The following is a 23,826-nucleotide window of genomic DNA, read 5'->3' as shown; positions in this document are numbered from 1 at the left end:
ATTTATTAAATATATAGATAGTGAAAACTAACAAACATCGTAATATATATTACCTTAAATGCTGAAATGCTGAAATATTTTTAGCCCAATATACTGATAAAAATAATAATCTAGAACCACTTTCACAAATATAGTGGATATTTAAATAAGGTGGCACAGGTCCTGGTATCAACAAATTGAAAGACATATTTTGCTCTTGGAGAATAGGTCCATCATAATCAAAACACTTCTCTTCACTTGTTAATGCATTTAAATCTGTCCCATTCAAGCACTGTACTCTAGCCATAGTATCTAAAGCTTTTGAAATAAGTTGTTTGTCTCTTGCACTAGATAGGGCATCACTAAGTTCAGTACTAGCATTAATACTATCCATTGAAACATCATCCTCAACACTAGCTTGACTTGGAGACAGGTGAAAAGATTCTGAAGCTGTAGTACTATTAGCTAAAAATATGTATTTAATGATAATTTATATACAACACCCAAGTAATGGAATGAGAGTACAAAGGTTAAATATGTATATATATTTTTGGAAATAGATATATAGCTTACCAATTCTTTTATTTAAAAATTGCAATCCCAAATCACTAGGACAGAACGGAGGAAGAAGGCCATACTCAGAGTTCAAATCTTTTCTAATAAAAATTTTATTTACAGCATTTACAGCATTTTGGTTAAACTTAATCTCAGAATTATTTAAGAATTCTTTTTTATCAATAATAGGTTTTCTTTCATGTTGTACAGCTGAAAAAGTATTAAGAAAATCTGAAAAACGATTCATACAGCTACAATGTTGAAGATATAAAATACATGTATCATAAAAATCTCATAACTTTTTTCAGAAAAGTTATGAAATTATAATACATATGTTACTACAAAATACATAATCTATCTCTCCCGCTCTCACAAATTAATTGCCAAGTTATATTTATACTGCTAGAGAAACAAGTAACTTTTATAATAAATAACTTACAATCACTTCTCATTCCACAAGCGAGACATTTTTGAAGCCTACAATATTGACATCTATTCCTATGATGTTTGGTAACCTCACAGTTTTGACTGCCTCTGCACTGATATCCTAATTGCTTACGGATTGACCTCTTGAAGAAGCCTTTGCATCCCTCGCAAGAAATAGCCCCATAATGCCTACCAGAAGCTCGGTCTCCACAAACAACACAAAGTTCAACAGTTAAACACATGTTATTAGAACTATTTCTGTTTTTGTCCACCAACATTTCTGTTTTGATGGTTTGCTCCATATCCATATTATTCTAGGAACTACATAAACATTTAAATTATAAACTATCAAAATTTCATGGTTTGTTTTGATTTTCAGTTGTTGCACTTAATATGAGCAAAATTACTTTGTTTTGCTAATAGCTAATAAATTGCTGTTCGACCTTTCATTGAACATAAGAATAGAATGAGTACATTGAATAAGGTTCATGACCTTACACCTGCCACTCTCTATAGGTAAAAAAATGATGCAGACTAACCATTTGACCTATTCTTTCGCGGGAAATTTAAAAAAAATATACCACCCACATACTTTTCGAATAACTACATAGTTGAATTGGTCTGTTTAATAAAATGCATTGATTTTATGATTTATTGATGATTCTTTTTTATAATATTACCAATGTAATAATGAGTTAGAACAAATCGAAAACAATGAAAAATTCAATCTGTACACACGCTTATTGTAGAGAAACATGTACAAAATAAAAGTTTCTATTTTATTTTCAAGGTTTCTAACAAGAATGTTGAAAACAAGTGATGGTTTCTAACTAAAATTCTTAATTTTGGATTAAAATGGTCAATTATTTATATTATCTACATTTACGATCATAGGCGCCGACATTTAAAAACAGTCATACAAGAATAGAGATGGGCTTATTGTATAATTAGCACGCCACTGAAACTGAATTAAACATACCTTAATATTTTTGCTGCTACTTTAGCTACTTAGGTGTTTTTCTTTACCGAATTCAATTTCATTCGGGATTACTCATCTGACTATTTCCAATATTGCATTGTAATCGGTTTATTGATTAGTAATCATTTTTAGTCGCTACTTATAGACCGTAAAGTAGTCGTTTCTCGTCTATTTTATATACAAAAAAAGTAATTTTTTTGATTAAAATTGTTTGGTAAGTTGGGCATAACTTTATTTTACAAACTAGAAAAACTTTTATAAAGGATATCTTCTGGGCTATTTCAATTGGGTGTCTTTCCAAGTTTTATTGTTGGAAGTTTGGTTCCCTTTATTGTTAAACACCCAATGTTTTCCAATTCGTTACTGAATCGTGATACTACATCTCTGTCAATTTATTCCATATATTCCTATTTGTTACGCCTTTGACGGCTTCTGTCATTTCGTCTAAATTTATTTTCAATATATATTTTTTTAAAGGCCTCTTTAGCGTGGTAATGTGCATTTTCATCTTCGATTTTGATTGAACAGTAATACAGTATCTTAATTATATGTAGCCTGGGTATACAAAGAATGGAAAATACGAACAAACATAAAATTTAAATAGCTAACAAATATTAATGTTCCATTAAATTAGACAGCACCAGAATCAAAAATAACAGTTACGGATCTGTTAAATTAGCAAATCTTGGATCTGATAATCCCCTCCTAATAACATGACACATGACATTCCTGACAGTGCTTCCACAACGTTTGACATTCGTACAATGTATTAATAGAATCCAAAATTTTTAAAATTGTTAATTTTTGTTTACGTATTGAAAGTTAAGATTTACGAAAATGCGATACGTTTTGAGTTACATTTTTAGTGTTCTAGTTACATCGGCATTAATAATTTTTGGTAAGTCGAATTACAGCATAATACAAGTAGGTGTGTAAAAAAAGCATGTGACCTAACCAGAAGTTATGTTCCAGGGCTCTATTACTTACTTACTGGAAAAGGGGAGCAAATAAGTATAGCATGGTAAGTAATTTTATACATGCATTAAATCTTAATTTTAAACGTCTCAACATATACAAAATATTTCAATAGATTGTTTGTTTAAATACCTACTTATCTTGTCACATGATGAGTAACTCCCAATCAACAAGTCTGTGTAAAAGTGAATTAAGAATTTCTATTTTTGTATAGACCTGTATTTGAACCTATAAAATGCCATATTTCCAATTTCTGAAAATGTATGATTGAAATAAATTTAATTATATGTGACAATTTTCCCTTAATGTGCCCATTATCCTTAACCAACCAGATTTTTTTAAAAGAATATATGATATATATTTTAAATTAATTTCATTAAAATGTGCAGAAGTTATCAATAAATCAGACCTTTTCATAATTATAAATTACTGCGTAATTTAATAAGACTTCAAAACTACCATAAGATTAACAAATTGGTTTACTAAATATGATTTATAAGCAGATTGTACATGTAGGTTCCTATTGAATGTATCTCCCCATATGTGGGCTTCTCTTGGAATTGGTTTGGCAGTATCTTTATCAGTTGTAGGAGCAGCAGCGTAAGTTTTTCAACTTAATAAATTGTATGGTAATTTTGACATTCAATTTTTTAAATTTGAGTATAATTTTAGAGGAATTCACACCACTGGAGTCAGTATAGTGGGTGCTGGAGTAAAAGCACCTAGGATTAAAACCAAAAATTTAATTTCCATTATTTTTTGTGAAGCTGTAGCTATTTATGGCTTGATAATGGCTATTGTATTGTGTGGTAGTTGGAAGGTACAATATTGTTTTATTTTGTTGCATTAATCTTTTCAACAATATATGAAAAAACTACATTACATTTTTTAGCCCAAATTATAAATGAGATATAGAACATTTATATTTTGATTTATTCTCTCAAATATCATAATCATAAAATATATCTATATCTTGTTCAATGATAATAAATGAACTAGAATAAGTCTGTTAACTAGTGTAATGTATGTTTGCTTGAATCCACAAACCTTTGAACTTATCTCATTAATAACAATTTTAGAACTTCGATGTTACTGAATTCTTCAGCAATGCACAAGTATTTTCCCAGAATCATTATGGATCCCATGTTATTTTTGGATCAGGTTTAACTGTTGGATTTGTAAATCTAGTCTGTGGATTTTGTGTGGGGCAAGTAGGATCTGGAGCAGCAATTTCAGATGCAGCCAATTCGTCATTATTTGTTAAAATCCTGATTATTGAAATTTTTGGAAGTGCTATTGGGTTGTTTGGCCTAATTGTTGGGGTGTATTTGGTAAGCATATTCTTTTAATATTATATTTTTCACCAAATCTTAATGTTATAACTTTTTGATTTTTCTTATTGGTAAAACTAAATGAATTTGTATATTCATCTTAATTGTACTGGGATATACAAATGACAACATAGATTATCATACCTGCCTGGACATTTGCTGGTCAAAATTCGGTTCAAAGCAATCATGTTTTTTTATTTTTGATAGGATTGTACTTTTACTAGGTCAAATTGATAATCAACTCATTTTATTTTGTTTGATATGTGTCTTATACTGTGTCACATCTATTTTCTAAAAATCTGAAAGTTTAGTGATGTTCATACTGATCACACTGTTTATATTACCACTACACGATCACTTGGTTTTCGAAACGCGCATTAGACAGTGTAATTGTGATTGTTGGTGAGTGGTAGTGTAAACAGTGTATTCAGTAGAAGTACTTTAAGAATTTTTCAATGTCAAAAGATAAACAATATATTTTCTTCAATTTTTGCACACATTTGAATAAGCTACAATGTTTGAAATATGAAAAAATTATAAGTTTCTTGGACTCCTACAGTAGTCAACCAAAAACCAACTAGTTGAGAAGAATTTAAATATTGTTGTATTGAGCAATTTATATTTAATAGATTTAATGCAATTTTTCAAGTTGTAATTCAGTATTAAATTAAGATGATGTAAATAACCAATTGTATTTGTTTTTCAGCTGTAAATATTTGAAAATGAATTTTTTTTTCAGACCTCCAGAGGCTCAATGGTTTAGTTTTAAAAGAAACACATAATTTGTGAATATTGTGATCCATCAACATATTTAAGTAACGGTATATTCCAACAAAAAGCGTGTTTAGAAGATGCAATCTGTCAAGCCCCCTGTTGTCATTGTAATATTTAAAAATATATATATGTATATACAGTTATCTCATTAGGTGAAACCTCTACCTTTATATTTCATTTCAGTTATCACATTCCTGTTAAGTTTTTCTGTTAATGTGTTTAATCATTTTACTTTTTGATCAAAGTGAAAAAATGTAATTCCAATATGGTAGTATTATTAAAAAAAAGGATCAAACTATAAAATTATTTCTTTGGTGTTGAATACTGCAAAATATAGATGAAATCTTTCAACTCTATTGAATATATTTACAGAATCCTCCATGCACAATGTATAAAATTATTGGTGAGTTGGTGGATTTTTATGTCCGTTTGTAAAATAGTACCTAATACAGTAGAATCAATAAAATTTATCTAGTTGATTATTAGAAATACTTTTGTTTTCTTCTCATTTCTCCTAGAATGCTACATGGCTCACACAAATAGAAATAATCACATATCGTCGCTGAAGATCTAACACCGTGTAGGTCAAAAATAATTCCTTGAATTTAGTGTTGTGTTAGATGTGTACAAGAGTGTATTGGGTTACCTGTTCACAAAACATTTTTTTTATAAGTAAATTATAAAATTCTTTACAAATTTCATTTCTAATATTGATCTATAGTTAGTTCGTTTGTATGCCAGGGTGGTTAAATAAAAATCTCTATTAATCTTCAATTATTAATCTTTAATTTCCAAAAATCACAGAAATTGATACTTCTTTTCTAAATTTAACCGAACAGGAGGTACTGCACCCCAGAAATATTTTGTTTTTGGATTTATATAAAATATATGTCTATATGAGTTTTAATGACTATAAGTATTTTTGCTATTAAGCAAATGAGATTATACTAAATAGGTTTGACTAATGGATTTCACTATATTATAGTTTTACTTATATTATAAATTGTCATGATAAATATTCCTTGAAAATAGATGACAATTTCTAGAAATTATGTCGGCAGAACCTTAACTCTGAACAAACTTTTATAATATAACAAAAATGGAAAAAATATATCATAAATATGAAACTATACACAGTAATAAAAAGATTTTGAACAAGTACATGACTATATTTACACATGGTCATGTTATTTTTCTGAATTTATCACTTTTTTCTTTGTTTTAACTTTTTTAATTGATTTTACATTAGGTGTTGAACTGTCAAGTACCGCTTTACTCTTAGGCATAGGACGTTTCCCAATTAAGGAAGAAACTTTTATCTTTATTTTTGATTTTGCTGAGGAAAGTTTTAGTTTCGATAATATACCTTTATCTTTTAGAGAATTTGATTTTTTTCTCTGTTTTTTTCTTATAGCCTCATTGCGCGCTACCATCATAATAAACTTATAGTTTGGATGTGGTGCAAACAGATATTCGGGTTCTGATGTATCTGATTCGGCTTTATATGTTGATGACGCTCGTGATGATTCTGGTATATATGCTCGTGATGATTCTGGTCTATATGCTCGTGATGATTCTGGTATATCTGCTCGTGATGATTCTGGTATATCTGCTCGTGATGATTCGAGTGTAGATGCTCGTGATGATTCTGGTCTATATGCTCGTGATGATTCTGGTATATCTGCTCGTGTTGATTCGGGTGTAGATGCTTGTGATGATTCTGGTGTAGATCCTAGTGAAGATGCTGGTGACATCGTTGGAGAATAGGGCGGAGGCGATGGCAAGCTAACTTTTTCAATCTAAAGACAAAAATATTTATTTAATCAAATTTTCATACAACATTTCATTTTATCCATAAAAAAGTGATTGAACAATTTAAAAAAAATACAGTCCCAGGATAATTTCTATTTTCTAAGAAGTTTGAATCAATGAAAGGACCTATTTTGATAACGTATATTTCCTCTTGTATCAATTACAACTTCCAATCTCAGTTGTGATTTTATTTTAGTGAATAAGTTTTCTCAGAGATAGACCAATGTAAATGGTGAAGCAGATTTAATGCATCAAGTAAGTGTTGACTCCAATATTATTACCACCCCATATTATTACTAATCCACACCTATATCTTATGGACTAATCTGAGAACATTACATTGTACCACTGGTATAACTGTAGTTATGCTCTTTGATGTGCTTGGGTAAATGGAGGTCCGGTTACAGGCCTTAAAATCGAACTTTTTATGAGGAGATAGAACCAAACAAAATTTCAATGTCAAAATATCTTATTACTCAACATATTCTCCACTTAATTGGATCCATTTATTACAGCGAACCTGCAACCTTTCACAAAAAAAATGTTTCTTCTTGCTCTGCAAACCAGACCTCCACAGCTTTTATTACTTCATCGTTTCATTCAAATTCAAACCCTAAATCACGAATTTTTTGCATGGCAACATGAGATTTGTGTGCAGGGGCGCTGTACTGCAAAAACAAAACACTTTTGTATAGCTTTCCGCGTCTTTTCTCTTTATTTTTTTCCCGTAGAGTGGTCAGTAATGTTGATTAGTAATATCCAGTTATTGTTCTATCCTTATCTAAAAAATAAAATCATGATTACTCTATGGCAATCCCAAAAAACTGAAGCAACAACTTTTCCAGCAGATTTTTGGATACGAAACTTCTTAGGTCTTAGAGAACCAGAGTGTCGCTATTCAATCGATTGTTGCTTTGTTTCTGGATCGTAGAAATGTAACCAAGTCTCAACCATAGTAACAATTTGGTTTAAGAAGTCTATATCGTTTTCAAATCGAGCACAGATCGAACGCGATGCTTCTACCGTTGCACGCTTTTGTTCAACATTCAAACACTTGGGGAACCATTTGGCAGCAATTTTTCTCACGTTCAAATTGACGTTTTAGCCCAATTCGACGGTCTGATAAACTGAATCGATATTTTCGGGGACTGACACAGAAACTAGCCTTCCCGATCGTTCATCATCTTCAATGGAAAACTTACCTCTTTTGAAGCTTGCAATCCAATTTTTCACGGTCGCATAAGAAGGACATTGATCAACAAGGATATTAAGCATATTTTCGTAAATCTGCTTATCTCTTAACCCTTCTAAATACAGGTACTTGATGATGGCTCGATACTCCAATTTGTCGATTTTCACAATTTCGGTGGACACCTTTTTTCTTTTAATTTACTCCGTAACTCTTAGTTTTTGACGTCAAACTTTACACTGACACTTCTAATAAGTTATTGTTCGTTGCTATGGTAATGCAATATTTTATTGATAACTAGATATCAATACATCCTCGTACCATTACTTATTTCTTGTTATAATCACCAAAAAATCTTGAAGCAAAATAGATGGAAATATTCCTTTATTTCAGATAGAAGTATTTAGTCCAATAACAGATATTACATTAATTTTTCTGGAGGGTATATAAAAACAATTTTGGTGTACTACTAATTCAATCAATTATCTAAGAATGCTTATAGGAGGACAATGCTAATACAAAAAATATTTCTCATGTTTCCAGAAACATACAGTAATTATTTGAAGTGCTATCAAAATAATGGAAATAGAAATCGAATTACCTCAAGCATGTTATAATCAACAAATAAGGGATTCTTCCATGTAAATATGAAATTTTTAACCCATCTTAATCCAGTTGGTGGTGGAGGTTTATCTACGTCAACAAACCATAAATCTTGGAGACATTTCTAAACAAGAAACATATTGAAATGAGTGAAAAAGCTTGTTAAGTAGTTCTCCATACCTTTTGGTCCATGTCTTGTCCTGACCAAATGTAGATCCTAGTTTCAATCCCAACTGCACAATGACCTGATCTAGCACACGGTAGATTAGCCTTTGGGTCAACTTGAATGACTAGATTATCCCAATTCATTGTTTCCAAATTCAAACATATTAAATTATTTGTGCATTCTGATGCTTGATCGTCAGTACCAACTGAAACTCTACCTCCAAAAACAAACATTCTGTTTCTAATTACAATAGATGAGTGGAAATATCTTGGAAGAGGAGCTATCCCGGATGTTTTTGGCTCTATCCAAGACATGGTTTCTATATTTAGAACCCATAAGTCTCCTAATATTAAACCGTTCTTTCCACCATAAATAACTAAGAATGAATGACCTTTTTGGTCAATGTAAGCCACCCCAGTATGAAATTCTCTAGGAGGAGGTGATGACCCTTTTGTCTGAGGGATAACCCATTCCAAAGGGCTATTGCGAATATTTAAAGTGTAAAGATCATTCAAGAATTTCGGAACACCGATATTAGCCAAACCACCGAATAGGTATACTTCTGATTTTACTAATGTAAAACTGTGTCCGAATCGTGGATAAGGAAGAGGTCCGGATTTTGGTGGCTTTGGTGCCAATTTTGTCCATTCCCATTTTTGTGCCTAGAATTACATATTAATAAGATAATAAAAACCATTTGGACTTATAGTAATCCTATTCTTTATACAATGGTATCATGCTATTAAATCAAATAATTTATATTAGGCTATGAGACGTATGGTAAAACCATTTTATATTAGTATCAATGAATTATAAGATATAATTAATGTTTCATGAAATATAAATTTGTGGTCTATTTTTAACGGAGAACCAAAAGAATTATTCTATAGAATGCATTGCTATGCATTAAAAATAGTTGACAAATCTATAACATATATTATACCTTCAATTCATACAGATCATTACTAAATTGATTATTTTCTAACAATCCTCCAAACACTAACAGCCTAGTTCCATCTACTACCAAACCATGTGCAGTACATTCTGGGGGTACATTCCCTGTAATCTTGGGACAAAGCCATATATTTTTTTCTAAAAAAAAGAAAAGAAATTATACAGGCTACAGGTGTGAGAATTTATTTTCGAATAAATTGCGAGACAAAAGTATACAGACATCAGTGATAAGGTACATAATTGATTTCCAAACAGAAAAAAAAAGTGAAATTGAACTCTGAAAAACATTAATTAAAAATTTTATAAGTTTTTTAAGCATGAGAAACCTATTTTCAATATGGTATATTATTATTTTAATATAAAAGGATTAATATAAATTGGTGAAAAATGTGTTTACTGATGTATTAAATAATTGTAACAAATCGCCTATTTTTTGGTTTATGTAGAAGACACATAATCGAGGCCTCTACCGTTAACCTCTTTTTGGTATGTTATTCCAGAAAATACGCAATAATTAAATTAAGAATATTATGAAAAACTATGTATGCAAGCTTAAACTTTATGTAAAGCCCACAGTGTTTATCTACACTTAATGGTTTAAAACCAATTTATCACAAGTGGGCATAGACTAGGATTCCGACTCCAAAGAACAAATGTTTGTTCTATAGCACACGAAACGTCAAAGATTAAAAATAATACTTGCTCCTTTTAAAAGCTGAACCCTCTCTATTTTGATATCTCAAAGTAGGTATCTTTCCGTTACTCTATGTTAGGGTCCACAATAAAACATGAGAAAAATGCCTCATAAGTTTCTTTTATGGAAATATATGAATACATACACTTTAACCTGCTAGAGCAGTGCCGTCTGCTAGCTCTTTTTAGTTATTAGAAATATCTTCAGTTTCATCCTATTCTTCTGTTTTAAATCAGTTTACGGATCGATCGCATGCACACTGTCAAAATTGTGATTCGTGGGTCGAACGTCAATTTTAAAAGTGCGCATGCGAACAAAGTTTATATTGTTCGTGCGTTATCAATTTGTTAATCATAAAAATAAACATTGCATTCCCAGATCAGACCGATTCCGGCCTTGAGTAATTTCAAATCAGATTCGGCGAATTTTGGATATTTGTTTTGTATCGGATACCACTGTGATAATGTATGTTAAAAATATCTATCAATAAATATCAGGGACGTACGATCATACCAAAAGGAGATTATAATCTTTAATTTGACAAAAATAAAGATATTATTCTCTACTTTTTCACTATTATTATAGGATATAAAATATAAATCAATTAGATGAGATTTAAAAAAAAATTTGAAATATTCTTGGGTTTTTAAGGGTTAATAAAATTGTCAAGATTTTGTAAGTTTCAAATTAGTTGTTAAGGTTTAGACGCCTAGATGGCATCATTTTGGCAAAAAACAAATTGAGAACAATCTGAATATAGGTTTTCTGTGAAGTTTCTATTCAAGTGATGTTTATGCTGTCAACATAAATGTTTTATTTAGATGTATTCGAATATATTCATGTTTGCCAAAGTGATTATAATTGAATCAATGTTTTAAAAGCAACAATTACACAAAAATAATAATACAACACTAGCCTTATTTAATCTGAGAAATCCTGAAACTTTATCATATTACCTATGTAGTATACCATGAGATCGTTAAACAGGCGTTTTTCGCCGCCACCGAAGACGAATATCAAGTCTTTAATTGCAATTGCTCGATGTCCATGTCTTGGAAAGGGTAGAAATCCAGTAGGATTAGGTACGTATTTCCACAGTACCAAGTTATTCAAGGGATCACATTTTGATTTCATGTCCAAGTCCAATTTCTCATTTTTTCTTGTTTCAATCTGTTTAAGTGGTACATTTTCAGCACCTTCTATCAAATCATTTTTTGTTGGTGTTGTTCGCCCATCTGTAGTCGCTATACTCTTTGTAATTGCTTTAACCCATTTAACACAATGTGATGCAGGAGGTTTAATAATTTCACAAAACCACAAATCTTGGAAACATTCCTAAACAAGAAACACATTGAATGTAATAGAATCTTGTTACTTTGATTTCCATACCCCATGAAACGTATCCTCTCCTGACCAAATATATATCTTATTTCCAATACCAATTGCACAATGACTTGATCTGGCACATGATAAACTAGCTTTTGGGCTAACTAGAATATCTACCTCATCCCAATTCATTCTTACCAAATTTGAACATTCCAAACTATTGGTACACATTGATTCTTGATTATTAGTACTAACTAGAACTCTATCTCCAAAAACGTACATTCTATGCCCAACCACAGAAGATGAACGCAAACATCTTAAAAGGCGAATTATCCCGGATGTTTTCACCTCCATCTCAATCATCGTTGCTGTGTCTAGAACCCATAAGTGTTCCAATATTCTGTCTCTTCTGTTACCTCCAGAAATAACTAAAAATGTCTGATTATCATTTGATCAATATGGACCACTCCAATTTGATATTGTTTAGAAGGGGATGGTGGTCCAATTGTCAAAGGGTAATTCCATTCCAAAGAGTTATTGCAACTATCTAACTTATAAAAATTATTCAAAAATACAATATTACTTTTGGAGTTTCCATTGATATTGGCGACACCAGTAAATAGATACACCTTTGAACCTATTAATTGAAAACTTTGTCCCATACGTGGACGAGGAAGAGGTTGAAATTCTGGTGGTTTTGGTGTCAACTTTCTCCATTCCCATTTAGAGACCTAGAATCAAAAAATTCTTTTCAATAAAAATGTCTTTTGCATATCAATGGCAAATCAAGGAAATCTCTGCAAATATCATATCATTTTACTATAAAATGTCTACCTAATTGAAGCTTGTTCAAAGTCCTTATTTCTAAGTAGTGTTTATTACTTTACACATTCGCTCATGAAACCTCCTTAATACCTGTAGATGGAAAATTCACAAATGTACTGAATTACAATAACATTGTAGTGGATCAAAAAATGGAAAATCGAAATAAATGATACAAGTGGTAAAATATCACATTCATAGTATGAAAAGATAAATGCCCACCACTAATGTGTATACCAGACAAATACCAGAAATATGAAGTGTCCAATATATTGTTCATAAAGTTAGGTCACATGAAGATAACAAATAGAATAACAAAAGAGAGTTAACAGATTTTTATTTTCATATTCATGTTGTAGGTGATCTATTTATCTATATAATTATGCAAGTTATCAATGTCAAATCATATTTTGATAGGTCAAGAAGTCAAATTTTTTACTTGTTTTAAAAACTGATTTTTAACCAGAGACTCCCAGAGGATTTATCAAAAAATGTAAATATATATTTATATAAATAAATGTGTGGGCATAGTAAGTAAAAATTTACCTGCTCATTCAAATCGTTACAATATTGATTATTTGCTGGGATTCCTCCAAAAACTAAGAGCTCATGTCCATCTACTACCAACCCACGTGAAGCACATTTTGGATATACATTCCGTTTTCTCTCAGGACAATACCGTGTATTTTTTTCTAAAAAAATAACGTTCAACTACTCTGTACTATTTAATAAAATACATAATTAAGTACAATGTTTATCCATTTGATACTTATTACGATGATTGCTACTCAAGTTTTGAGATAAACAAATATTTATAATTGGATATGACTTTATTGTTTTTCAAAATATTCCCCATTAATATCAATACACTTTTGCAAGCGTTTGAACCATTGTCAAATAATTTTTTCCATTCGATTAAGCTACTTCCAATTCTAAAGCTTCAACCGCTTCTTCAGATGTATAAAAACGGTGACCACGCAATTTATTTTTAACCTGCGGAAATAAGAAGTGCATTTCGTGCGCGAACAAATTTTATTGTATTTGGCTTGTCTTGAAAGACTAATACAGTCGATTGTTGCTTTGTTTCGGGTTCATATGCATAGATCCATGATTTGTTACCTGTCAATATCTTATACACGTCGTTTGAAGCATTGTGATACATTTTTTCAGCATTTCTTTGCACCAATCGACTCTAGCTTTTTTTAGCGATTGTCAAATTATGCGGAGTGGAACTAATGCTCAAGTATGCCTCAATCTCACGTTATTCACATGAGAATCTTGTAATATTAGTTTAAGCACAGCGCGGATGTTTTCCGGTACGACAGTTGATTTTGGACGACCCTCACGAAATTTATCCTTTAACGAAGTGCAACCACGATTGATTTCGTGAAACATGGTGGCTCGACATGGTGCTTCATCATCAAAAATAGAAGCGAGTTGATCGGCACACTGCTTTTGATTTAATCCACGCCAAAATTTATAGAAAATGTTCGCGATTCAATTCCATTTTTTTCAAGATGAATGTTTCAAGTATCTTAAACAATTCAAGTAGCACTCATATGATAACACGTTCTAAATACGTTACCATTAAAAATTTCAAACTTTATAATGACAATGTCAGATTTCAAATCAGTGTTGCCATATCTCAGAACTTAGGTAGCAATCCTCGTATCATCTTTAAATTTTGAAATCCCACTTTCAATGTAAGTATGTCATCAATTATGATAATACTTAGAACTTTTTTTTAAACAAATTACCAGAAAAGATTTTATTATTGTTCATTATCACTACACTACATGAAGTGATTAGAACTATCAAGTTGCTTATAAAGTTTTTTTGTAATGTTTTAAATAACATAGTAACACGAAAATCAATAAAAACCCCATATTATAGTTACTTCCCAAAGACCTGAAACTTCATTACATTACCTGTATTATAAAGATCGAGTAACATTTTATTTTCACCAATTTCATTTGATTTTAGTGTCACATTCTCAGAAAATTCTATTGATGTGCTTTTTGTTGTTGTGGACTCATCTGTAGTTGCTACACCAAGAGTTATTTCTCTATATTTTGTTATATGACGCGACGCAGGTTTTTCTACTTCAAGGCACCACAAATCTTGGTAGTATTTCTAAACAAAAAGCAGATATAAAATGTAAAAGAGTGACAAATTTTGTTACAAGCTTGTTACTTGGCTCATCATACCTCACGAAACATATCCTCTCCTGACCAAATATATATCTTATTTCCAATACTGACTGCACAATGACCTGATCTGATACATGGCGAATTAGCTTCTGGATCAACTTGAATATATACTTCATCCCAATTCAATGTCACCAAATTCAAACATTCCAAGCTGTTTGTACACTTTGATTTTTTATTATTAGTGTTAAATGGAACTCTACCTCCAAAAACAAACATCCTGTCGCCAATTACAGTAGATGTATGCAAATATCTTAAAGGACGAGTTATCCCGGACGTTCGTAGCTCCATCCAAGTCATTGTTGATGTGTATAGAACCCATAAGTCGTGTAATATTATATTTTCTTTGATACCACCATAAATAACTAAAAATTTATCATTTATTGAATGATCAAAATAGCTCTCTCCAGTATGAGATTCTCTAGGTGGAGGCGAAGGCCCAATTGTTGAAGGGTAATTCCATTCTAGATGGTTACTGTGAATATCTAAAGTATAAAGATCATTTGAGCATATTAGATTACTTTTGGAGTTATTACTAATATAGACTAAACCCCCAAACAGGTAAACCTTTGAACCTATTAGTGTAAAACTATGCCCCAATCGTGGATAAGGAGGAGGTTTAAATTTTGGTAGCTTTGGCTTCAACTTTTTCCATTCCCATTTGTAGATCTAAAATAAAAAATATGAATTATTTATTTATCAAAAAATTAACTAGGTTCTTGGGTCATTTCTTCATAATTCTGACCACAGAAACCTTTTCAAATATAAATATATATAGGACTATATATAAAACTAAAAGTTTGTCTTAGACTTTTAAATTACCTGTAACTCATACAGGTTGTTATAGGCTTCTAGATCATCCATAATTCCTGTAAATACTAACAGCCTACTTCCATCTACTACAAAAGTATGTTGTTCAGCCAGTCCAGGGGGTATATCCCCTTTTGTGTTAATAACAATCCATGTGTTTGTTACTAAAATCCAAAAAATAATATACTATTAATATATATGGATATTCCCAACTTAGATACATGGGTGATTCCGTTCTAACTGTGATTTTTTGTATTCAAAATTTCAAGATTTTAAAATTTAACTTTTCTAACTTTTTTATGCATATTATTCATCTATTTTACTGTAAAAATAAAACTCTAAGAGGAATTTACTACAACTTCAAAGTATCACGAGCAAGACACAAATGTCGGATTTTGAGTTCCACGGTACTGACTCATTTATCCACGGTACTGACATGGTAACTTAAGATATTAAACAACAAGTGCATCAATTTTCCTCAGTTTGATCATAAACATTAGAATTTATAAGGTAATTAGTTTAAATCATTTGTTACGACAAAAAAAATTAATAATTTATCGGTAAATTCTAGGAATGGACATGACACGGTACTGACATGGTAACTTAAGATATTAAACAACAAGTGCATCAATTTTCCTCAGTTTGATCATAAACATTAGAATTTATAAGGTAATTAGTTTAAATCATTTGTTACGACAAAAAAAATTAATAATTTATCGGTAAATTCTAGGAATGGACATGACACGGTACTGACATTCAAGTGATGTAGTATAAGTTTTCTTTAAGTGGCAAGTTATATTGTATAAAAATAATGTTTAAATATCTTAAGAATTATTCAATTAACACAAAATTTTTATTAATTGATTATTAATTAATGACTAGTACAAAAAACAATACAGGACATTGAATATCACAGTTATAATGGAATCACCCACATGCCCTCAAAGTACAAAAGTGTTCCAAGATGTTAATGGTTGACTATATATTTAATTTTTGAATAGAAAATCTTCACAGAATATAGTTACATTTTTCATGCCATAAATAATGTATGTAAACAGTGTAAGGTATTTCTATAACTTTCTGTCAACAAAAACTTTTGAATTAATTTGTCTCTCCTGATTTTAGTTATTGCCTTACTACAAACCAATATTATCAAGGATTTTTATTTCTTACACATTTGCCTTTAACAGAAATTTACTCATTTTTCTGTACTGTGATAGCACCATCAACACATGTCATTTTGTAGCCTACCTTCTGAATAGTTGATATTGACAAAAAGTTTACTCTATATTTTCTCTGAACCGTTTTTACATTTTACATTTAATATGTAACTCCAGAATAAGCATACCAAGAAGTAGATTCACCTCCACTAACATTTTTAAGTCAAACCAGAAAGCTACATATTCCAATGGCATTGTTTATGGACTTTTTATTTGTGTTGTACTTGTTAGATGAAAAGGGAGCACTATAGGATGTTTCATTTCTAATATATATTCCATTTGGATAATTTTATGCCACAAACTTTTTCATGATGGGTTCCTCCAAAGTATTTCTTAATTATTTTTGAAGTAATAAATGCTTCTAATACTTCATTCTTCATCGTTTCCTTGTTAACATTATTATTGAATTGAGAACAATTTATAATTCTCTCAGATTGCATAATATCAAATGTGTTAAATTTTTTATTGGTACTCAATAAATTTTGAGGCTTGGGACACTCTTTTTTCAGTAAAGACAAATTCTAATTTCTCCAGCAAAACTTTAGCAAATTTTATATTCTAGGTTCTCCAGTTGGCGAAATTATCGACCTTGGAATTTCATTTCATATTTATTGCCTACTTTTACCCAGTTGAAATAAATTTTAAATTTAATTTCTTTTGTTTTACTGAACCTTCCCTAGTTCCGTTTTACATTCCATGAATACAGCGCCATTAACTATCCGTAAAATTTAGAAATGCTTTGGCAGTATATATTTTTGGTTATTGTTCATGAGTTAGAAAAAATACTGTATTTTTGTATAAAATTAAATAACAGGGTTTGTCTGTGACAACGACCATCAACTAATTAATGTCAAAAAGTTCAATAACAAATAAAATGATCGTAGAAAGGTTTGCCAACACACATATTAACATTGCAAACTATTTTTTCCCACCAATCCCATCTAATGAGATACAATACGTATATCACACACATTCATTCGTATATTATACCACTTTGCCCTATTCATTTTTGCTAATGTAATTGATAATTTTAAATAAAATAGTGATATAGAAATAATAATACAACCGTGTTTACTCTCAAGAGACCGGAAAATTCATCATATTACCTGTGTTATAAATACTGAGATCACTCAACGTCCCATTTTTGTTGCTTCCAAAGACTAACATAAAGTCTTCAATTGCTACTGCACGACATCGAAATCTTGGTCGGGGCAGAGGTCCATTTGAATTTGTTACCAATGACCACTGTAAAACACAGAAGTGATATTTTTTCCTTTCTTTTACTTTAGTCTACTATAGTATTATACTCACAACAGCTTCTGTGGAAGCACAATTTGCTGTTCTTGTGGAATAGTTATCAATACTATCACAATAAAATTTTAATTGTATCCTAAAAATATGAAACTTAAAATTTTTGTCAATTTTTTCAATAAGGACAATAGTTACTTACTTAGATTCCTTGGGTGGTTTATTTGTTTTCAATCTATCGTTTTTCTTCAGTTTCGGCATAATAGAATCTGTATTATCTGTAATTGGTGCCTCTAGCCAAGTTAATGATGTAATAAAAAGTTTTTTTCATCAATGATAATACACCCAAATGTTCATAAAGTATAGAATTAGATTCCTATAAGAATAGATATACCACTATGTATTGTTGGAGTTATTTCAAACTTATCAGAATTTCATTAGTTGCTTACTGAATACAATTTTCACAATATTACATTCACAACTACACTTGAAAAATAAATGTTGCACTAGACAATATTCCTTTTAAACCAAAGTTGTTATACTATAAGTCAAAAATGTGAGCTTAATTTTTACTAACTTACGTATTATGGCGCCTTCAATCTAACTGAAAGACCTAAAAAGAAATTTTCGTTAAAAAATAATAATTTCCATATTATATAATCCAAATTAATAGGCTATTCCAATAGACTGAGCGTTTAACTCACACCTGTTATAAATTCAGAATTAGACAATAAAGCTTCAAATTTGGTACAGACGCCTTGTTACTTTTTTTTTTTTTCATATACCATTTGATTTGAATTCAAAATCAACACCCAACTATCCACACACGGAACATTATTCAGTGACAGTTGACAGTCGACTTCTTAGAAAAAAAAGTAGAATTTCAATCAAATACAAAATGGTGATCTACAATGACAGAATTGTGTTTAAGAATAACATCTTTACTATGAATAGAAATAAATATCTGGTAAGGATATCTGTTAATTTGCTAAGTGTATTTCTAATTAAGACCATTAATTATATATCTAGTGTTCACAAGTTCTCAGAAATATCTTCGTTTGTTAAACCTTTTAGATCTCTACACTGTTTGGATCCTCGTAATTTAATGTTCTCTTAGTACCTCTCTAATAGTTTAGGTAAAAAGTAAATGAAAGGTTAGGTTAAGTAATGAAAGCAAACATGTACAAAGCTTTTTTAGATTTAAGTGAAGGGAAAAATACAACATGGCAACGGTGCATCTTGTATGTCGTATCGTCGTCGTCTTCACAATGTGAGGCTTATAATACTGCGCATCTACAATTCTTTTTTATTTATTAAACTGCGTATATAAAGATATCGGAAAAATCCAAACCCTAATTCGATTTTACCGGATTTGTTCATTTGAAATTCTTTGGTAGAAACAAGGAATTACTACAGACGTGGTGGCCACATCAAATATGGTGTATTTTATTTCAAACTTTCGTAATTCTCTTTCATTTTACTTTTTATAAGACAAAATGTCACCCTTCAAATGTTAGTGACGACTTTGTTGAAAGTTACTCATACAAGTACCCTTAACCAAAGATATACTTTGATAACTATTATTAAATGAATAATATAAATTTATGATCAATGCAATCCCCTCATTTTGTATAGCCATTCTATATTCTGATCTAATTCATCATTCACACAATCTAAGAGTTTAGTTGTCACATATGCCAATTATCATGAAAATAAAGAAAATTCGATTTTAGATAATAGTTTGATTTGTTTGAATAGATCAAATTATATAATTTGCAAATTATTGGGACTTTCTTCATAGGTCGTTCATTAAAAATTCAATGTATCTCATTGTAAGCATTATAATCTGTTGGGTGAGTGGCTTACAAAATCACTTTAACAATTCTGGCATAATATTGTCTTATACCACTAACGTATTAATCAAGACACAGGTGTCCTAGACAAACTATTATAATAATATATTGTTCCACTTCTGTTTGGGTTTGGTCATTACCATAGATGCTGAAAGTGAATTTTCTTCGACATTGGAGCCGTTTGTAGCGTTTTATATCTTGTACAAAAATATTTTACCAGGTTATTTTTCTTTATGTATTCCATTCTTCCCTAGTACGGTACACTTCTGGGAATTTTTTACTATGGTAGCTGATTTATCTGGTTAAGCTTAAGATAAGGTGAATAATATATCAAGATTGATTGCCATAAGTACATTTATTTTTGAAATTTGAAAATATTTACAAACAATGTACATAGTATATATTACAATACTTCAATAAATACATTAAACTTTAAATAAATATTTATATTACAATAATAAATAAGTTTGAATATTAAAATATTAACATTAAATAACAATTAGATGGTGTACAAATAAAACATATAAACAGTAGAATTTGAGAAATATGATTATATCAATATGGGTCCATCACATGATTCACATAACTCAAAGATAAATTTAACATTTTGTCTTATTACATTTGGACCGAGAAAGATATCTAAAAGAATGCAGATCATAAAGTAAAATAGAAAAATAAAAATCGGTGAAGTGATTAGTCAAAGAAGATGATATTAAAAAAAATCTACAATTGCAGGGGACGCTCAAGAATAATCGTATTTTCAGGACATCAAAATTCGAATGGACTGATCATCTTTTAAGAAAATGAAGCTGTTGGTGTTAAACAGGCAACAGTTGCTGCAACGACAAGGCTCAGTCCCTTTAAAAGATGATATTAATATCAACAAAAATAGTTATGTAGATTTTGATACCCACATAATGTTAAAATCACTATCTCTTAGAGCAGTGGTCGCCAAACTTTTGAGTTAGTGAGCCATCCTAGCATTTATAAACCTTTTAGTGAGCTACCTAGGAATATTGGGCCAAAGAAAGTAAACATTTATTTCTAGTATTAATCAAAATATATAGGAAGTGTAACAAAAAAAGTTTAAATGTTCATTTCAATGATAGGAGTGGAATTATTTTTGGCTATCAAGTATTTTCTTGAAGTTTGGAGGGTATGTTGTAGCGCCATTTTGATGCAGTTGTCTAACTCTTCATCAGTCAGTTTGTTGCTATATTTGTTTTCTATGAAGTTCATACTTGAAAAAAAATGCTTCACAAAAGTATGTAAATCTGAACATAGCTTTCAATCTCAATTCAACTTGAACCACAATTGGATACTTTTTTTGGGGACTAGAGGTCAGACATTTTCAGTGGTACAGAGGGATTTTAGATACTGGTCATTCTACAAATCAACAACTTTTATTTCAACGGCAATCTGATCTCCACCAAAATGTTTTACAACACAAGCTGAAAAATCTTCTACAAAGGGAGAGTTGACGAACTGCCACAATCAATATGCTTTAAAAATCTTGGAATCGTTGATCGAATTGTTGCCTTATGTCTAAAAGAATATCCACGTATCATGATTATTGCTAAGGTGTTGTGGAGGATTTTTTTGTCAATGATTTGCTTCAGACCAGGAAAATGCTTGTATTCAAACTGGGTTATATTCTTTTCTCACAGCTTTTTTGAAAATGATGTTACATCTGAAATCATTCCACCGATGTTCTTATCTTTGCCTTGAAACTGCAAATTTAAACTATTCAACTTTTCAGTTATATCAGTAAGAAAGAAAAAATCTTGTAGCCATGTGGGATCTTCCAGTTCGGTGAGAACTCACCCCGATATTTCAAGAATTTCACCAGTGCAGGTAGCAACTCTTTGAAAAGTTGCAGTACTCTGCCTTTACTAAGCCAACGAACTTCTGTATGAAGCAACAAATCACCATACTGGCATTCTAACTCTTCAACTAGTTTTCTGAATAGTCATCTTTGAAGTGCATATGCTCTTATATTATTTGTTTTCATGACATTATTCTTACTTAAGAACTTTCCACACAGTGACTGCTGGTGAATGATGCAATGGTAAGACAAAAATTTTGGTATGTCACGACACAAGGCAATAAATCCTTTCTCCACGCCTACCATTGCAGGAGCTCCATCCGTAGCTAGGGCCACCAACTTCTTCACAGAAATGTTTTCTCTACTTTTGTTTCAAAATTTTCAAATACCATTCTTACAAAAATAACCAACTGTGTCAACTATATCAGTTGATTCGTCAAGTTGTAAGGAAAAATAACTACAACGATCAAAATCAGTTTTAAGCTGTGATACTAAATCAGAACTCATAGTTTCAACTTTTCGCGTCACTGTATTAGCAGAAAGCTGAACAGATTTAATAGCAGACATGATCTCAGCTTTGTTTTTGAAGTTATCAAATAATGTATCTGCAGCTTCTAAAAATGCAGTTTTAATCAACTCACCATCTTCGTACGGTATCCTATGTTGAGCGATGACCTTGGAAACCCGGAATGACGCCTCGGTAGCTGCCTTGTTCTTGTCTAGTGTTTCAAAAAAAGTTGACTGTTCTGCGTTTAGCTGAGATTTTAACTGTATCACCTTCTCTCTTCTCAGAGCTGAATTCAGTGGATAATCTTTTTCAATTCCACTGTGAATTGTCATAAAATGACGCTCAATAAAGTTCTTAAATAAAAAGCTTACTTTTTGTTCTGTAGCAGTTTTAATGTATATTAAAAAACGCTTTCCTTATTGTAACTATAATTTTTTTCAGAATCAAGCTCTCTAAACCATTCTTGATCCTTTTATTTGTATTCGATTAAAGTGATTTGCAAATTTATAATATTTTATTTCAGTTAGGGTGGTAATATCTAGTGTAAATTTTTCTATAAAATGAAGGGATTCTATCTTATTTTCGTAATTTTTTGTATCACAAAGTTTTATAAAGTCTCATAAAGTTCTTTAAAAAAGATACAATATATTTTTTTTGTAAAATTGACCGTTTTCCACTTATTCAATTTTTCATAATCTTCACTAAATAAGTTTCACTTTTAATAAATCATAACTTGGTTTGTATTGTATTCCTGTTTTCTTCTTATTTTTTTAAACCTACATTTAAACTCCTTATAGTTGTTTTTGAGTTATTTGTGAAAAATTGATTACAAATATGCTTTTTTGTAACGAAAATAAAAAATTTCAATCACGAGTAAGTCAAAAAGTAATTACTAATAGACTAATTTGTGTTTCGATGCTTTTTTCTATCGATTTCTACGGTTAGTTTCAATAATAAAATTAGCTCATATCGGTATAGGGTAGACTTTTCTTTTTAAGGTATTCACTATCTACTGTTAAAATTTCAAGCAAATCGATGTATATCTAAATAGAAATCTGAGGTAAAAACTATTGTTTACTGGACTATTAGTAACAAATCCATTAAAATAGTTTTGATTTATTATAGTTAAAATACGCAGAACATGCAGTTTTAAAAACTTTGATTTGTGCATTCTTCAAGTCTTTCCACGGCTTGGGTATACTTTCAGTACTTTGATACATGACATCACCATTTTTATCTCATAAAATTTAATTACTAAGAGGTTTGAAATCATTAAAATTATTACTAATGAGTTGAAGAAAAACATTCATGAGGTATACTGATTTTCATCTAATTCATTTTCAACAACTTATTTATTCTTAGATCTCAATGAGTTGGTAGTAGATGAATTAAACAAATTAGTGCCTAGTGTTAACGTATGTGGTGCTTTTCAGAGAATATGATTAAATACCAAAATAAGTTTAGTTATTGCTTAAAATGTGTACACTCAGAGTATTATTAATAGTTCATTTTATCGCATAAATTTCTTTGTAATTTGTAACGAAATAATTTTGCCAATCAGTAATTTTAC

The 23,826-nt window shown here is 30.4% G+C and overlaps 3 protein-coding genes across 5 annotated transcripts in view; 1 reads left to right on the top strand and 2 right to left on the bottom strand.

The window, feature by feature from the left end:
* Window positions 1–1,496, bottom strand: part of LOC130899748 (nuclear receptor subfamily 2 group C member 1-like) — a 35,696-nt gene extending 34,200 nt beyond the window's left edge. Inside the window, exons 1-3 of one of the 3 annotated variants that reach the window (XM_057809938.1) lie at window positions 974–1,496; window positions 553–765; window positions 54–444 (exon numbers count right to left, since the gene is read on the bottom strand). In XM_057809938.1, the coding sequence (XP_057665921.1) occupies window positions 54–444; window positions 553–765; window positions 974–1,268 (899 nt within the window). In that variant the 5' untranslated portion in view covers window positions 1,269–1,496. The remainder of the gene's footprint in view (window positions 1–53; window positions 445–552; window positions 766–973) is intronic. The other 2 variants (XM_057809946.1, XM_057809931.1) reach the window with 2 other exon arrangements.
* Window positions 1,497–1,966: 470 nt separating this feature from the next.
* LOC130899727 (V-type proton ATPase 21 kDa proteolipid subunit c''-like) lies at window positions 1,967–5,508 on the top strand. The gene is made up of 6 exons (XM_057809887.1): window positions 1,967–2,837; window positions 2,912–2,960; window positions 3,431–3,514; window positions 3,587–3,734; window positions 3,994–4,245; window positions 4,985–5,508. Exons 1-6 carry the CDS (start codon window positions 2,777–2,779, stop codon window positions 5,006–5,008), a joined length of 618 nt encoding a protein of 205 aa, XP_057665870.1. The 5' UTR covers window positions 1,967–2,776; the 3' UTR covers window positions 5,009–5,508.
* A 274-nt stretch (window positions 5,509–5,782) lies between these two features.
* LOC130899722 (host cell factor 1-like) lies at window positions 5,783–13,319 on the bottom strand. The gene is made up of 7 exons (XM_057809876.1): window positions 13,132–13,319; window positions 12,347–12,494; window positions 11,394–12,191; window positions 9,733–9,881; window positions 8,804–9,451; window positions 8,622–8,747; window positions 5,783–6,818 (listed from the first exon to the last, which is right to left on the bottom strand). The coding sequence occupies exons 3-7, from the start codon at window positions 11,569–11,571 to the stop codon at window positions 6,207–6,209; spliced, it is 1,713 nt and encodes a 570-aa protein (XP_057665859.1). The 5' UTR covers window positions 11,572–12,191; window positions 12,347–12,494; window positions 13,132–13,319; the 3' UTR covers window positions 5,783–6,206.
* Between the last annotated feature and the right edge of the window lie 10,507 nt (window positions 13,320–23,826).

Source organism: Diorhabda carinulata, chromosome 1 (assembly GCF_026250575.1).
Source record: "Diorhabda carinulata isolate Delta chromosome 1, icDioCari1.1, whole genome shotgun sequence".
Lineage (NCBI taxonomy): Eukaryota > Metazoa > Arthropoda > Insecta > Coleoptera > Chrysomelidae > Diorhabda > Diorhabda carinulata.
The sequence above is the reverse complement of the archived record's forward strand: the minus strand, read 5'-3'. Positions and strand labels throughout refer to the sequence as shown.

Excerpts from the sequence above, each read along its gene's own strand:
- LOC130899727 (XM_057809887.1), top strand. The coding sequence starts at position 2,777 with ATGCGATACGTTTTGAGTTACATTTTTAGTGTTCTAGTTACATCGGCA. Across the intron at positions 2,838-2,911 it reads ATCGGCATTAATAATTTTTG|GGCTCTATTACTTACTTACT; the intron begins GTAAGTCGAATT and ends GTTATGTTCCAG. Across the intron at positions 2,961-3,430 it reads GAGCAAATAAGTATAGCATG|GTTCCTATTGAATGTATCTC; the intron begins GTAAGTAATTTT and ends TTGTACATGTAG.
- LOC130899722 (XM_057809876.1), bottom strand. The coding sequence starts at position 11,571 with ATGAAATCAAAATGTGATCCCTTGAATAACTTGGTACTGTGGAAATAC. Across the intron at positions 9,452-9,732 it reads ATGATCTGTATGAATTGAAG|GCACAAAAATGGGAATGGAC; the intron begins GTATAATATATG and ends ATGTAATTCTAG. Across the intron at positions 8,748-8,803 it reads GACAAGACATGGACCAAAAG|AAATGTCTCCAAGATTTATG; the intron begins GTATGGAGAACT and ends TTTCTTGTTTAG.